The sequence below is a fragment of the Grampus griseus genome, assembly GCF_964374135.1.
Source record: "Grampus griseus genome assembly, chromosome: 17".
Taxonomy (NCBI): Eukaryota; Metazoa; Chordata; class Mammalia; order Artiodactyla; family Delphinidae; genus Grampus; species Grampus griseus.
In genome coordinates this window covers 36,922,004-36,939,544 of record NC_139011.1, presented here as the reverse complement: position 1 = coordinate 36,939,544, position 17,541 = coordinate 36,922,004, and the positions used below count along the sequence as shown (strand labels likewise).

Sequence of the window (17,541 nt, the reverse complement as noted above, 5' to 3'; positions counted from 1 at the left end):
TTTTAAAACCTCTGAATTTGTGAAGTCTGGATTCTGTGATAGCAGCTTTCTTCTTTGAAAATAATAATACGTTTAAAGTTTATGTCAGTGTTTGCTTGGCATGCTGAATACACAGTGTACTTGGTGACATTCATATACAATTTTTTAATGGTAACAGTTAAAGGAAACCAGAAGTAGTGACAATAAAAGCGGCATCAATTCTCTTAGGTAAATAAACTTTATGCCTTTGAAAGTATTTAGAAACTGTTTATGCTTTCCTTATTTGTCAGTTCTAATTGTTTAAGAAAAAGTAAAATAATCTTTTTAAAAATTTGGTTTGGAACAAAATGGTTTCTTTTTAGAAAACACTCATGATTATGAAAGACAAAAGAATATGAACTAAAATTTTTCTGAGAGCTTTTTTGTAGGATCTCTAGCCATTAGATTTTTTTTTAAACAAAAAGAGCTATAACCTGAGATTTGAGACTTCATCACACAAAAAGCAGGAGAAAACTGTAACCCATATACTGTTTTATATCAAATAAGGATTGACAACACTGTTTTTAGGCATCTGTTCTGCCCACATAAGAAGCCAGCTTTATCATCTGGATGTGTCCTGAGGCTGAAACTTCTTATAAATATGAGAATTTCTTTCTTTCTTTTTTTTTTTTTTTAATGGCAAGCAGAATATGGTATCCAGCTGTGGATTTGCTTATACATTGTGTTTGCATTTTTCCCCCTAGGCTTGTTTTATACAGTATATGGCAATATGTTGTCATACAGATTCCATGATTAATGCTTATTTATGAAATCTTATGTAAATATCTTAGAACTTAGTCAAACAACGTGCAAGTTAAACAATTTTTTTTTCTGAATATTGGAATGACAAATCTGAGGGGAATAGTAGGTTGGATAGTTTATGTTCTTTATCTATAGAAAAGTCTCATATGTAACATTTTCCTTTTACTATTCTGTGTTATATCTTTCTTTTTTACTTTATTTTGCTGGGCAAGAAATCCAATTTCAGATTTATTCTTCAGAAAATAGAGAAAGTTTAAATGTGTAAATAATTTAGAAATAAGAATGGTAATTATTTCATGTATAACTAAATAATCATGTTTACTAGGATATATTTGACTTCTAATTTTGATCCTGACCTCTGTTTAAAAGGCATTTCTTTGTGATTGTTCTATTAGTCATATATTAAAAGAAATCTACTGTACCATAATAAGCTGTTTTATTAGCATTATTTTATTAGCATTATTTTCCCACAGAAATGCTAAATTGCTTATAAAATATCAAAATGTGACTATGTGGCAAATTAAAAGTATGAATAAATTAATTATATTTCTCAAATTCAATTCATGATAAAATGTTTAATATTGTATATTTTTATATGAATTATTTTTCTCTATATCTCATCAGAATTGTGGTATCATGACAAAATAGTCATCATATATATAATAATTACAGTATATATAATATATAATAATTATATATCACAGATTATAGGTTATGATATAATACCATGATCAGTGATACAATGATAGATTTTTGTTTCATATATTCTTATTTCCCTGGACTTGTTTTCATTTTCTCACATTTAATATTTTAGTCAGTTGTGACCAGAAGTTGAAAGATTTGTTTTTCCTTTTTATTTTTTCCCTTCTGCTTAGGTGCAGCTCTTATATGAGCTAACTGATATCATGAATGAAGTCTGGAATAAGATTCAGAAGAGAGGCAATCTCAGTTCTTTTTCAGCTTATCCGGAGTCCATAGTGGGGCCTGTCCCTAGTTCTCCAGTTAGAAGCAGTTTAGGCACAGCTCCTCCAGATACCAGCACATGTAGCCCATCTGCTGACATTGGAACTACTACTGAGGTAAGTGTTTTTGAAAAATTCTGTTACTAAATGAAGGGTGGTATATATACCACAGAGTTCTGTATCAGGATTGAGAATGAAGATGACCATACCTCTCTGGAAGCTAGTGAGTTTAGAAGGTTCGTGAGGAGCTATGGTAGCAGTGGCTGTGTATTACTGTTTCTTTTAGGTCCAAGTATTTTAATCACTTTTAGTAGTTAGTGGGGTAGTTTAGGACAGTAGGGGTTCTGTGAAATGGCAAAAACTGAGACAGTAAATGTATGGTTCCTCAGAAGTATGGAAATGTAGAAGCTGATACAAAAGAGGCTCAGAACCAGAGTGCCTTTGTTATCTTTAGGTTAGTGATTTTTCAGTCTTGTCTGACCCAAAGTTCTCTCCTCTTCCTTCTGATCATAGAAGCCTTTCTTTTCATTTTTAACACCATAACTTCACCCAATGTGCCAGTGCCCCTTTTAATAACAAATGTTTTATAAAGCCCCCTTTACTATCCTGAAATGAAAATAAACATAATATGACCTACATATACATATAATTTCAAAAATATCTAGTATTTTGAATAAAATATAAAGGAGTAAAGGAAATTAATTTAAGGTATAGTAATTATTATTTTAATATATAAATGCTCAGGCATGGTTACATTAGAAGTTGTAATGAAGTAGCCAGGTACATAGAATTACTGTGAGTGTGTCTGCCGCATATAGACTTGTGCAGGTCTTTGTTAAATACCACAAGTTGGTACTGTTGTTGTTGCTGTGATTTCCTGAGGTAATGGCAAACTTGATAAAGTTTAAAACAAAAGTTTTTATTCTTTTCATTTCAGTAGTTGCATTTCTGGAACTCTTAATAAATAAAATCATGCATAAGTGCAAAAATATTGTGTTTAGATTTAAAACAGAATTCAGTTTTATGCTCAAATGTTGACTTATAAACAGGATTTTTACCTACTTCATTGTCTGTAAGATAGTGTTCATTTTTCAGGACAGTCCTATATATCATAGGACCTCTTGATACCTTAACTGCTAACCCTTAAATTCCAGTAGTGACACCCAATCATTGAGTCAACCAAAAATACCCTAATACATTTCTGAAACACTCCATAGAGGCTTACCACTGAGAACTACTGTAATATAATAGAGGTAGAAGTTATGTTTTTGTTTTTGCATAAACACATGCTGGAGTAGATCTATTTGACCCCTGCATAAATAATTTCTGTATCCCTGCTCATTCCAAATCTTAAGAAACACAATGACCTAAGTGATAGGATTACTTTTTCCCCCCAAATGAAAATCTAGGAATGTGCCCTTATGGAGTCAATGGGACATATCCTTTTAGGGTAAAAACAGTGAATCCTTTCTTGGAGATTATTAATATCGTTAGAATACAAAAGCTCTTGCAGTAAAGAAAACTTTGACTTTCTTCAACGCAGTACTCTCCAAACTCATTTAACCAAAGACCCCTTTATCATAGCCTACATGTTAACATTGCACAAAATACACTTTGTGAAATACTTTGGTAGAGTAATCAAAGCTTGGGGTGATACATTGCTAGACAAAGCTAGTACAAGTGAAATTGATAAATGAAGTTAAATATTGTGGACATTTGGCAGAAAGGAGAGTGTTTCATTAAACAGTTGTTCACTAAGTACTGTATTCATTGGAACGTCAAGATGAAAATGAGTACCTATCTTGGGAGTAGTCTTTTAGAAAGAAATATTTAAGAAAACATTGCAAGCCCAGAAAAGACAGGGCTCATGTGGAATGGTCACACCTGTTTGTCATACATCTAGAGCCTGCCATTCACACAAGTACAGATTGAATGGTACTTTCTAGAATTGTGTAGTGTCCAACCTATACAGAAGGACATGGTGACCCTGATTATAAGATGTAATAGAGATGAGCATGCCCTGCAATTATAGAGAAATTATTAACAAATTCATTCTATGGGATCTGTAGGTATTTTACAAAGGCAGTAACATATGAGATGGATCTTCAAAAGTGAAAAAGGCATTAGTATCAATTTTGTTTTAGTAGGTATATAATAAATGTGATAGACTAGAAGAATGGTGAGGAAGTTAAGAAAGGGAGAGATTAACAAGGGAGACATTTTCTCAGTCACTTAAAAAAATTAATTCTGATTTCAAAAATAAGTTCCTTACATGACTGCAATTAATTTAAACTTAGAATGTTGAGGGTTTTTTTCTGATTGGGTTATAAAGATAAATAATGAAAATGCTTCTAGTGGATTTGTTAGTTTTGTATTAGGTATGGATTTAATCTGATCTGTGTGAAAAAGATCTGAAAGTGAAAGAATCTTAATGCAGAAGATTCACATTAATATTCCAGAAAGACCATATAAAGCAGCTTACATAAGGTAACAGAGTTATGGGGGAAAATGTGGTAAATATTTTCAAAATGTACCCTCTTTTGTTTATGTAGTGTGGTTAAGAAAAGAAAGAGGTGAGTGATTGCTAGCAGTCTGGTATGGATTTGAAACCTACAATCACTTGAGAAGCTTGTTCCCTGAGAAATATCTTAAAATAATTTAGATTTGTTTTCCATAAAGGGCAGGAAGATTTTTGTGTAGACAGTTTTGATATGGTGATCAATGTTAAGACTTTGATTTAACTTTACAAATTAGAAGGTGTTCGTGGATTGAACACTTCATGTTTAATTTCTCTTTTTGCTCTCAAGAAAATATTTATGTGGAGCTCAAGATTAACTATGTATGCATCTGAGTTTAAATTTACCTCTTTGAGAATTAGCCAGTAAATGATGACATCAGAAAATATAGTCATTGTTTTCTCCTTTTTGTATGAATGCTTCATCTATGATTAAATCTGTGGTCGTTTAATTCATCCAGAAGTCAGAATTTGTGCCCAGGCTTTCATTTCCCATTTCCTTTTGTTTATAGTGCTGGTAAAATTGTGTGTAATGACCTTTGTAATTTTTATTCCTTTTGTTTTGAGTTCCAACATGGTAGATATGTTACTGTGATCCTTTGAATTCCATTTAAAAAATGTTTTTCTAATTTTCATGAAGTTTCCTGTATATTTAAATGTGTTACGGACTGAATGGAGATAAAACCGTGTCCTCTTACTGGAGAAACTACTTAATGAATGGGGCTAGGGAGGACAGTGTGGAGAGGTTATGCATGTATTTTGTTATAATCCATAATAGGCCTTTATGCCTATTTGACTTGGCATTCCCAGGAAGCTCTAGCATCCCTTTGCTCTTGCTAATCATTGACTAATAATCTTCTGATTATAAGAAGACATTCTGTGGACAACACTGTCATGTAAGCAACAGAACTGTCTGCATACAAATTTAAATATATGGTATATAATAATCTCTAGGTCCATCCATGTTGCTGCAAATGACATTATTTCATTTTTTTATGGCTGAGTAATATTCCATTGTGTATATACTACATCTTCTTTATCTATTCATCTGTTGATTTAGGTTTCTTCCATGTCTTGGCTATTATAAATAATGCTGCTATGAACATTGGGATGCATGTATCTTTTCAAATTAGAGTTTTCTCCAGAGAAGTGCCCGGGAGTGGGATTGCAGTGAGACCTAGAGATTACCATATTAAGTGAAGTAAGTCAGACAGAGAAAGACAAATATCATATGACATCACTTACATGTGGAATCTAAAAAAAAATGATAGAAATGAACTTATTTACAAAACGGAAATAGACTCACAGAGATAGAAAGCAAACTTATGGTTACTAAAGGGGATAGGGGTGGGGGGGAGATAAATTAGGAGTTTGGGATTAACATCTACACACTACTGTATATAAAATAGTAAACAACAGGGACCTACTGTATAGCACAGGGAACTATACTCAATATCTTGTAATAATCTATAAAGGAAAACTGAGTCTGTAATGACTCAGTTCCCAGTCGTTACCCTGACTTTGTGTTTCCTCTTCATTTCTGACATCTTGAGATTTCCCTTTATTTATTTCAAGTTTAACTGTTATATTAGTTAGAAAAAGATGACATTCTCATAAGGACAAAGGTGTTGACTGGGAAGGGAAACCACAGGAGATAGTACAGTACCTGGAGCTAGTAACGCTGGGATGTTTTTGCCATAAATAGGCTTACGGGCAGGGAGAACAGGGAATAATACTGACTTCATTCTCCTCCCTCCTTTCTATCTCCTGCCATGTTCCTCATTAGCTGAAAATGACCAGAAACCAGAGGACAAGAATATTTGTACATATTGTTCGCATAGATTAGCCTCCCAGGTAGAGAGGGTATTAATGATTGAAGAGTAGGTCTACAAGACCAAAGAAAAGATATACAGCACTTTAATGTATTAAAACAAATTCTTGTGTTTTATCTAGAATTTCCGTGCTTTTGTAGTAGAAAAGGAAAACATTCATTTCAACTTAGTGTGCCATGTTACTTGAATTTAAATTTCTTTAACATCATTGAGTACTAAGAACTGGTCTTTGGAATCTTTGTTTTTCTCATTCTGCCTTGTACATATTCTATTAGATTCTCAATATCATTGGTAACTCTTTTTGCTAAATTTTTTTTATTGTGGTAAAATATAAGTTACATAAAATTTATCATTTTAACCATTTTTATGTGTACAATTTCCTGGCATTAAATGAATAATCTCAGTGTTGCACAGCCATAACAACTATCCATTTCCAAAACTATTTCATCATTTCAAACAAAAACTCTTTTCCCATGAAACAGTGACTCCCCATCCTCCCAACCCCATCCCTGGTAACCTCTACTGTACTTTCTGTCTCTGTGAATTTGCCTATTCTGGGTGTCTCACATAAGAGGAATCATAAGTATTCGTTTAGCTTATTTCATTTAGTATAATGTTTTAGAGATTCATCCAGGTAGTAAGAAGAATGTTTTATACATCATCCATGTATAAGAATTTCAATGCCTTCTATGGCTGAGTGTTACTTCATTTGTGTATATAGCATACTTTTTTTATCCATTGATCTGTTGATGGACGTCTGGGTTATTTGCTCCTTTTGGCTATTACGAATAACGCTACTATGAACATTGGTGAATAAAGGTTGATTAACTCTTAATGAAGTAATTTTTCCCTGAAGATATTATATGCATTTTATATGACCTGTGCCTGACAAACCATTTCAAAACTAATACCAGAAATGCTATTTTAATTTTTCTTTACCTGTTGAAATATTGGGTTGGCCAAAAAGTTTGTTTGGGTTTTTCCATAAGATATTATAAAAAACCCGAAAAAACTTTTTGGCCAGCTCTGTATGTTGATAACTGAGTTATTTGGTATAGAAATTAGGGGGTAGAGGAAAGTGAATGCAGAATCATTAAATATACTTTATTTAGTACTGATTTTCTTACTCAGAAGAGCACATTTCTGTCATTTTAATGAGATTTGCTTAGTACCAGCATGAATGGTATAGAATTAAAATGGCATTTAATATTATCCCTAACTGTATTCAAGCGTATTTCAAAGTTTTGCCAAAAAATGTGGTACTAAAGGGAAAAAAGTGAAAATTAGAAGTCATTTATTTAGTTTCCCTAGTAACCTTGCAAACAGAAAAATAGAATGCTAGTAATTTATTTTCTCTAAGGTGTATTTTTTTTTTTTCTCCTGGGGAAAACTAGCTAAATTCTGTGTGCTGCTTCCCACTTTTTGTCATAGACTCTCTACTTTGTCAGCTTTAAGAATTGCCTTCCTCTGACTTTGGTATAATAATTTTGCAGAGCTTGACAAGTGAGAAGGATGTTTCTCTTAATTCCATCAATTTACAGCTATACTATTGAAAGGGATTGTTGGAAGATCATTTACTAGAAAATTGAGATGCAGTGAATTGAAGTTAGTGTCACACAAAGTAGGGACGGTCCAGCTCATCTGAGTGTGATTCTAAGTTAATGGAATCTATAGAAGTCACTTTGGAATCAGACAACTTGAGTTTTTAATCTCTGCAGTTTATGATCACATTATTTAACCTCTGTGATTTAGTTTCATTATCTCTAATAGTGGGGATAATGTTAATATTCATCTCAATATGTTAGTACAAATATTAACTGAGTATGTATAGTTTGTCCATATACTCTATGAATGTGGCTCATTCCTCTATTTGTATTTTCTTTAATTTCAATAAGATTTTAGTTTTCTTTTTAGAAATCTTGACCATTTTGTTATAGGAGTACACTTATTTGGCACTTTTACTTAGCACTTTTATTCAGTTGATACGATTATATATTCAGTACTTGTTTCTTCTTTATTCCTTTAAGGTGACTAGTAACTTTGGTTGATTTTCAAATATTAAGCTGATCTTGTGTTTCTGGAACAAACCCAGCTTAGATGTAATATATTTTCCTTTTCATATCTTGCTGGATTGTGTTTGCTAATATTTTATTTAGGGTTTTGGTATCATAGTCATGAGTGATACTGGCCTTTTACTTTTCTTTTACATAATATCTTTGTTGTATTTTGGTATCATGATCACACTGTCTTCACAAAATGATATGGGAAGTGTTCCCCCTTGTTTTATTATCTAGAAAAATATGTTTTGTGCGGAAATTCTCACAGTCACTGTATATTCCCATGATAATCAACAAGGTAATCCTAATTGAAAAGGCACTTGTGTGTAACACATACCTCATTCCAAACTGGGTCTTAGTTTAGGCATTCTTTGCATATAGAAGAAATTTTAACTTAGAAGATTGTTAGAAAAGAGGTAAGGACTGGATAGACAAAATACACTAATGTCATCATAATAAAGGGAATATAGGCAAGCATCTTGTTCCAGGTTCCCAACTCCAACAATGGTATTGCTGTATTCCTAGAAAATGAATTTTATACTACTCATTATTGATAAAGTAATACTTAATGGTAAAATAAAGATGTTTTATGGCATTCTGGTAGCCCAGGCTGTATAAAATGAAACTAATAAACATAGTTTTTATAGATGCTAAACAAATACACTGTCTTTTGATACTGTGCAATTATGACTTTATGTCCCAGTTAATGTTTTTATGTCAAATGTTTTATTCTGGTAAAATATACACAACATAAAATTACCTTTTTAAACCATTTTTAAGAGTACCCTTCTGTGATATTAAGTACATTCACATTGTTGTGCAACCATCACCGTCAACCATCTCCAAAACTTTTAAAATTTTTCCCAGCTGAAATGTGGTACCTGTTAAACAATAACTTCCCATTTTAACATTAAGTCTTCCGATCCATGGACATGGGACATTTCTCCATTTGTTTGTGTCTTCTTTTATTTCTATTAGCAATATTTTATAGTCTTTCACTTCCTTGGTTAAGTTTATTCCTAAGTATTCTATTCTTTTTGACGCTATTATAAACAGAATTGTTTTATTAATTTCCTTTTCTGATTGTTCACTGTTATTGTGCAGAAACACAGATGTGGGTTTGTATCTTGCTGAATTCATTTATTAGTTCTAAAATTTTTTGTTGTTGAATCTTTAGCATTTTCTACATATAAGGTCATGCTGTCTGCAAACAGAGATCATTTTGCTTTTTTCCCTTTCCAATTTTGTTGCTTTTAACTTCTTTTTCTTGCCTAATTGCTGTGGCTAAGACTTCCAGTAATATGTTGAATAAATATTTCACTTAACTTTTTAAATATTAGGCAATATTTTCAAGTTGAACATAATTTTCTTTTTTGATAATAATTTTCTGTTAAGGAAACCTTCTAGCATGTTTCAGCACTAACAGATTTTGTTCAAATAGCAAAAGACGTATTGAAAATTTGACACTGTTACTTTTTCTGTTCCCACGTTAGTTGTACTTTTATACTATTCTTTTCATCTGAAATAAGTGATAAGTCAAACATTATGGGTTGGACGTAAAATGATTTACACTGAGAGGTTTATATTGGTTCAGAAGTAACAGTGTTAAATAATGATTATACTGTTTCAGTGCCATACTGGATGTGAACTATAAATTTTCTATTATCACCCATCACCTATTATCTTTATCATCATAGGATAACCCTAATTTGAGCAACCAGTACCTACTCTGTACCAAGCAATAGTGCTTGGTACAGAGTAGGTTTTAAACACATTGTTCTTTAATATATGGATGTTAAACAATTTGGGAAGTCAACTCATTTTGACGAAATTAAATCTGATTTATTATAGTACGGGGCATAGAGATGTATATATTCATTGTCACTACAAATATATTTTCATATGAATTCATAAAAGCATATATTGAGTTTATTTTTTCTGTTTGTTTTTATGTCTTTTGTTGTTTTAAACATAATTCTTTTATATTATTTATCAGATATGTTATCTGAATTTCTTGAGAGTCTAATCCTACTGTTGTATTCTTAACCCTTGCTCTTAGTAGACTGTTTCTTTATGTGTTATGTGCTCTTCTATTGGGAGTTCTTCACTAGTGCGACTTTATGAGACTCTTGCATAGTGTATGAGGGCCTGTTCCCCAATAGGGATTTTCTGTGTTTCCTTCTCTGAGGGACTCCAAGGGCCATCACTAGCCTGGGACCCCTTTACTGTTAATTTCGTAGCTAGATGTTTCTTGAAACATTTCGGTAGTATGAAATCAAGCCCTCAAACCTACATGTAACCCAGAGATGTGTTTAAAAAGTCTCAAGGGTAACGTTTTTCCACTACTTAGTCTAAGATAGATATTTTTTCTTGGGTTTATTCTGTTGTTTTTCTAATTTCTTAAATTGGATACTTAGCTTAATAATATTCAGCTTTTAAAAGAAATTAAGCCTTTTAGTCCTTTATCTTTAGCAGAATTTATAATATTTAACTTCGGGGATGGATATGTGTATACACCTAATATATAGGTACACTGGGAAATTTAGCCCATCACTGCATTGCTGCTTCCCAGAGAAAATTCTGTATTACGTAGAAGGGTGAGCAAAAATTTTGGTATAAAACAAGATGTCTCTGGCACGCTAATTCTTACCATGGACCCAAAGTAAGGCTTAACCTGTACACTTGTAGAACATATTTCACTGTATTTCAGCTAGTTAAGGTTGTCAAAAATTTGTGTTCAGGGAGATGTTCAGGAAAGTGAAACACTATATAATCATGTTCATTGAAATATTTATGCCATTTTGCTTACAAGATAGCCCAACAATAAAAACTGCCTTTGAAAGTGCTCGCATTTTGATGATTTGTTTTAATAACAAGTAAACAAAGCAAATAGATACACAATACACAAATACATACACATTCACATATTTCCCTTATAAGGTTAAGTACATAAACTGTTAAATCTTTTTTTTTTTTTTTTTTTGCGGTACGCGGGCCTCTCACTGTTGTGGCCTCTCCCACTGCGGAGCACAGGCTCCGGAAGCACAGGCTCAGCGGCCATGGCTCACGGGCCCAGCCGCTCCGCGGCATGTGGGATCCTCCCGGACCGGGTCACGAACCCGTGTCCCCTGCATCGGCAGGTGGACTCTCAACCACTGCGCCACCAGGGAAGCCCTGTTAAGTCTTTTGGAAGCTGTTCTAATTATATAAAATGTTATTTTGAACTTCTGGATTTTCAGTACTTTCCATAAAGGTGATGTAGGAAGGACAATTATTATGGATAGCTATATTGTGTTGATGAAATTAAATCCCTCCAATTAAGTTGTGATTTTAGGCAAACCATTAAGCATTTTTTCATTTTAACTTCTTGTATATATGTATAATGTCTTTGATAATGTCATCCTTATTCACAGCATTTTAAAGAAATAATTTTAAAGCTTTAGAAAAATCTAAAATGATGAATGAATGCTAGATTTATAACTCAACCTAAGGTAAAAATTGACAGATTAACCAACAATGTTGGGAGGTTAGAGGGTCATGGCAAAATTTGAATTGCATATTTTATTGATTCTGGAATTAAAATTACTTCAGCAGCCTAGTTCTCAAAAAAATCCAGTATGAGCTGTATTGTATAGCATGGAATATTGCCAGTATTTTATAATAACTTTAAATGCAGTGTAATCTATAAAATATTGAATCACTCTATTGTACACCTGAAATTAATATAGTATTGTAAATCAACTATACTTCAATTATAAATATATATATTTCCAGAAAACAATCCAGCATGAAGTGGTTCATTTCTTAGTCCCCAGTAATTATTTAAAATGCATTTATTTTCAGTTAAATCCAAAGTGAAAATTTGGGGGGAAAAAATGAATGAAGGTGGTCAAAAGGTACAAATTTCCAGTTATAAAATAAATAAGCCCTAGTGTTGTATGCCATGGTGACTGAAGTTAATAATACTGTATTGTGTATTTGAAAGTTGCTAAGAGAGTAGTAGATCTTAAAATTTCTCATCACAAGAAAAAACAATTTATGACTGTGTGACAATGGATGTTAACTAGACTTACTATGATCATTTCACAATATATATAAATATCGAATCATTATGTTTTATACCTGAAACTATTATAATATTATATGTCAGTTGTATCTCAAAAAAAAAAGTGAAGTTGTTTGGCATCAACTGCTATAGCAAAACTATTGTCAGTTTTTCAGGGATTTAAGTGCAGTTAACCTAAGCAGCAATCTACCTCAAATTATTATGCTAGACAACCTTTTAGAAAGTAAGTTTAGTTTGAACTTTTTTACTCAGTTGATATTTTAAGGATGTCTCATAATAGTTTTAAATCTTTTCCTCAAAATAGACTTATTTCATTAAATATTTATCTTTAAATGATTTTATCTTCAACATTTAGGGAGAAACTTTTATTCAAAATGTAGAAATCTTAGCATTTAGATTATCATCTAATTAATTGAGTAGCTGTTGAAAGAACATACATATATAATACATATATCAAAGCAGGTTATTGTTTAGCCTTCACATATGAATCAACACAATATTTTGTTGTCATGCTTTTCTTATTTCAAAATAATCATGCTGGAAAATGTCTCTAATTTCTCAATTATTGGCTTATTTTTTTATGTAAATAGTTTTATTACATAAATATAACCTATTTATCTGAGGTCACCTTACATTTGTTGTGCTTATTTATATTATGTATCTGTATGTTTAAATTTCTAATTAATATTTGCATTCCAAAAGTCCATAAAATTTAAAAACACTATTTAAGGTATTTGTTGCTGAGTTGGGTAAGAACTATTATTTTTAAATTATTTCGACAATAAAGAATTCACCATAAATGAATCTAGTTTAAAAAAGTATGCTCTTAACAGTTGCTTGTGTTAAGTAGAAGAGAAGTATTTGCTTATATGATCCTTGGATGACTTATACTTTAAACTACGAGTAATTCTTTTTATGTTGACATGTTGATAAGGAGCAGTATACTTTTCAGTGGATATAGCTCTAGCTTCCTGAATATCGATCTCAGTGGTGGTAGAAGGGGAAATATGAGTGGCAGGCTTAAGTAGTGAGCTTAAAAACAGTTATTCGTTTTTCCCACCCTTCACATTGAAATGGTGAGAGCAAAGGTAGTGGAAACCACCGCAGTCCACTTGTTATCGTTGACTTAAGTACAAACAGCAGTGGAAGTGTTTAGACCTTTGGGAAGTTTTGTGATTGAAAAAGAATGCTGGAGTTATTTTGATAAGGGAGAGTAGCAGTGTGGCCAAAAGTATGATCATCCCTGAGCTCTGAAGCAGGCCAAGGATGAAGGGCTGAAGTGTTTGCTCTTCCAGATGAACAAAGATAAATTCAGCTAGCATAATAAACTCAGTATTTTGGTCAATTTGCGACAAAATGGTGAAAGAATTGAACTGTATATTTTAGACCTTGGCTAAAGAGGTGTGGGAAAATAGTTCAGCGTCTCCGATTCTGGCTCAATTTTTGCTATAGATTTAGAAATAGAGCAGAAAATTAATGCACAAACATATTTAACAATACCGCACCAAGTGTTGTAAATCCAAAATGAAAATTGAAACTGCATGAAGAAGGAGAGTAAAACTTTTTCTCAGGAGTGCTTGCTTATTAAATTTGAAGCCACAGTTTTCTTAGCATTCCTACTAAGTATACTTAATAGTGTTAAAAATCAAGGTTTCATTGATTTGAGATGGTCTTTTCCCTACAATTTCCATTCTTGGGATTATAATGTTCTTCTAAGTGTTGGAGGGAGAATTTAATTTATGAATTCTTCTGCTCTAAGACCCAATCCATAGAGAAAGGCATACTGACTACATTATGCTGTCTTTTATTGAATTTGACTTTCTAAAATGTATCTTTTTCTGGGATTAGTTTGTGCTTTTCATTAGATGTGTTACTTTAGACAGCTAACCAGAAACCTGAATTTTTATATAGCTTCTCAAATTCTAGGAATTTCAATTTTAGCAGATTTAGGGCCACTTAGTTTTGGAAAAGCATTTAGATGAAAACATCACGAGCAGTGAGCTTTCTGCTTTGCTTGGTGTAATTGGAACAAAGAATGGCTATACTGTCTTCAATGCATCATGCTGCCTATCAAACTAAGCTTAAGTACATATAACTAATATTTAAATATATATACATCTTTTTTTTTAAACATCTTTATTGGGGTATAATTGCTTTACAATGGTGTGTTAGTTTCTGCTTTATAACAAAGTGAATCAGTTATACATATACATATGTTCCCATATCTCTTCCCTCTTGCGTCTCCCTCCCTCCCACCCTCCCTATCCCACCCCTCCAGGTGGTCACAAAGCACCGAGCTGATCTCCCTGTGCTATGCAGCTGCTTCCCACTAGCTATCTATTTTACATTTGGTAGTGTATATATGTCCATGCCTCTCTCTCACTTTGTCACAGCTTACCCTTCCCCCTCCCCGTATCCTCAAGTCCATTCTCCAGTGGGTCTGTGTCTTTATTCCTGTCTTACCCCTAGGTTCTTCATGACATTTTTTTTTCTTAAATTCCATATATATGTGTTAGCATACGGTATTTGTCTTTTTCTTTCTGACTTACTTCACTCTGTATGACAGACTCGAGGTCTATCCACCTCATTACAAATAGCTCAATTTCATTTCTTTTTATGGCTGAGTAATATTCCATTGTATATATGTGCCACATCTTCTTTATCCATTCATCCGATGATGGGCACTTAGGTTGTTTCCATCTCCTGGCTATTGTAAATAGAGCTGCAATGAACATTTTGGTACGTGAATATATATATACATCTTTTAAAAAAGTAAGCATGCTCTGGTGTATTTGATCAGTTCACAGAGAATGAGTTTAGGTTCTGGAGTTTTTTTGAAGGTTTTAGATGGACAGCAAAGTTGGGATTTAAAAAACCCAAATACTTGGTAGCTAATCCTAAAAGAACAGAATACATGAGTGAGTGATCACTATCTCTGGCACCATCTCTTCCTGCCTTTGAGACTGAAGCTGTTCATCTTCAAACCAGGATTTATTTTCACCTGCTGAAAAGATTAAAAAACAACCCAACAGACCTTTTACAGAAAGTTTATTAGTACCAAATTTAGGACCTTTTACATATCCAGAATTCAGTATGTATTTGTTGAACTGAATAAGCTTATGCTCTGATGAAGGTTTGGGGCCAGCATGTATGGCAGGTTCTCTGAAGCTGCAAGATTCCCTTCTTCTGGGCTGAGGTCTGTAATCCAAGGGTTATATTCTTGGGCTTCAGCTGCCTCTTATTGGGCTGGAGATACACTCTGAAGTACATCAAATTACAAAATAATACCATCTCAAATGTGCAAAACATTGAATATTAACCTGGGAAAATTTCTTGAGCTAAGAGGTATTTATCAAAAACCTGCTCATTTTACTTACATTTTGTTTCATTGTTATCATTTTTATTGTACCTTTCTGTAGGATATGTATAAATTGCCGAATATATTTCTGTAAAGATAACCATAACACACACACACACACACACACACACACACACACACACACACTCATGCTCTGTACCTCTAATTAAGAGACTTTTAACCATATAAATCATTTAAAAAATCTGTTGTCGAATCTGCTTTTAAATGTCTCCTTAATATTAAAATATGTGAGGCATGATGAATGTTTTGCTGTTTCTTAAATTATGGTGATTATGCTGTGTTTTACTATGGTTATTATATATTCATACATAAATACACCATAGCAGGGATAGACAAACTTTTTCCATAAATGACAAGATAGTAAATATTGTAGGCTTTGTGGATCATAGCAGCTCTAAAGCATCTACTTAACTCTGCTAATCAGTAGTCATAGGCAATAGATAAATGAGTGGATGTGGCTGTGAGGTAGTAAGACTTTATTTCCAAAAATAGAGCCCAGTTTGACCCTTGGCTATAGCTACTCTATAAGGAAATACTCATTGGTATGATCCTAACTCATTTAGAGGAACTGGAATGGCATGCATGTACACTGTAACTATGAAAACCGTATGATTAGTGTATGCTTATATTACTGGCATTATATATAAACATTTATATGATTTGCATTATCATATATGATAAGTTATAAGCAGTAATTGCAGATTTTAAATTATATATTTTTAGTTATTTTTATTTATGTTACAAAGTATTGTTGTTATTCCTCATCCCAGGGAGATTCTGTACAAGCAGTTGATGATTCACCATTCTCCGATTCTGTTACCTTGGAACAAACTACAAGTAATATTGGTGGATCCAGTGGTCGTGTTAGTCTGTGGATGCAGTGGGTGCTCCCCAAAATTACTATAAAGCTCTTTGCTCCAGATCCTGAAAATAAAGGCACAGGTACAGGATTACTTTTCTACTGAAAAGATAAAATATTAAACACTATTTTTAGAAGAAATTGGAGACTTAGTTTTATTTATCATTGGCATTTAAATCAATCATTAAGTCTAACTCAAGTGATTTCTATTAGTAATACTAACATGTTGCCTATAATACCTAAATTTTGTCTTATTTGTATTAAAATTCACTTCAAAAGCCATGAGGTAATTTCTTCATTGGTCATATCACTAAATGTATTGCAAAGACTGTTGACTGATATTAGATGTAGCACTTCATACATTAACTGGGATTTCCCCTGTTTTGAAATAAGCATCGTATCTTAATTTTGAGGCCTATACTGATATTAATTTTCCTTATTATTTTAGAATCTTATGTGGTTAATGAACAGAAAGTCTTAGTCCCTCTGTAGATGTCAAGGATATACATGCTAACATTAAATGTAAATAGAAAGTTTTAATATTGATTGTGAACCCTATACTGATATTAATATTTGCTTCTTATTGCAGAACTTTGTATGGTCAGTGAACTAGAAGATCTCAGTGCTTCCATAGATGTCCAGGATGTGTACACCAAAGTGAAATGTAAAATAGAAAGTTTCAATATTGATCACTATAGAAGCAGGTAATTAATGAATAATGAATATGGGAAAAGCTATATTTTCCTTGAACAAAGTCTGTAAAAGAATTTTTATATTTTAATTTGATTCCTTAATTTTTAAAAAAATACTGTACATATTCCCAAAGATGGTTCTTAAAAGATATATTGGTTAATTTTACTTGGTATTCATTCATATATGGAATATAATAAAGTTTTGCTTTCTAAGAAGGCAAATCCGTTCATAAATATCCACACTGCCATATTAAATGAAATAAGCTGCTTTTACTAATCACCTCACAATTTGTTATGCATGTTGTATATTTGCCAAGATGTCTGGGACACAGTTAATGGCTCTGGTGTTTGATGAATATTCCTCATCCATTCCCTATATCATAGATTGAAATGGAGCAG

The 17,541-nt window shown here is 32.6% G+C and overlaps 1 protein-coding gene across 1 annotated transcript in view; it reads left to right on the top strand.

Annotated features, from left to right (window-relative positions):
• VPS13B (vacuolar protein sorting 13 homolog B) overlaps positions 1-17,541 on the top strand; it is an 803,413-nt gene that overhangs the window by 403,509 nt on the left and 382,363 nt on the right. The window contains exons 25-27 of the mRNA XM_082674491.1: positions 1,656-1,859; positions 16,362-16,533; positions 17,040-17,154. Coding sequence (XP_082530617.1) covers positions 1,656-1,859; positions 16,362-16,533; positions 17,040-17,154 — 491 coding nt within the window. The remainder of the gene's footprint in view (positions 1-1,655; positions 1,860-16,361; positions 16,534-17,039; positions 17,155-17,541) is intronic.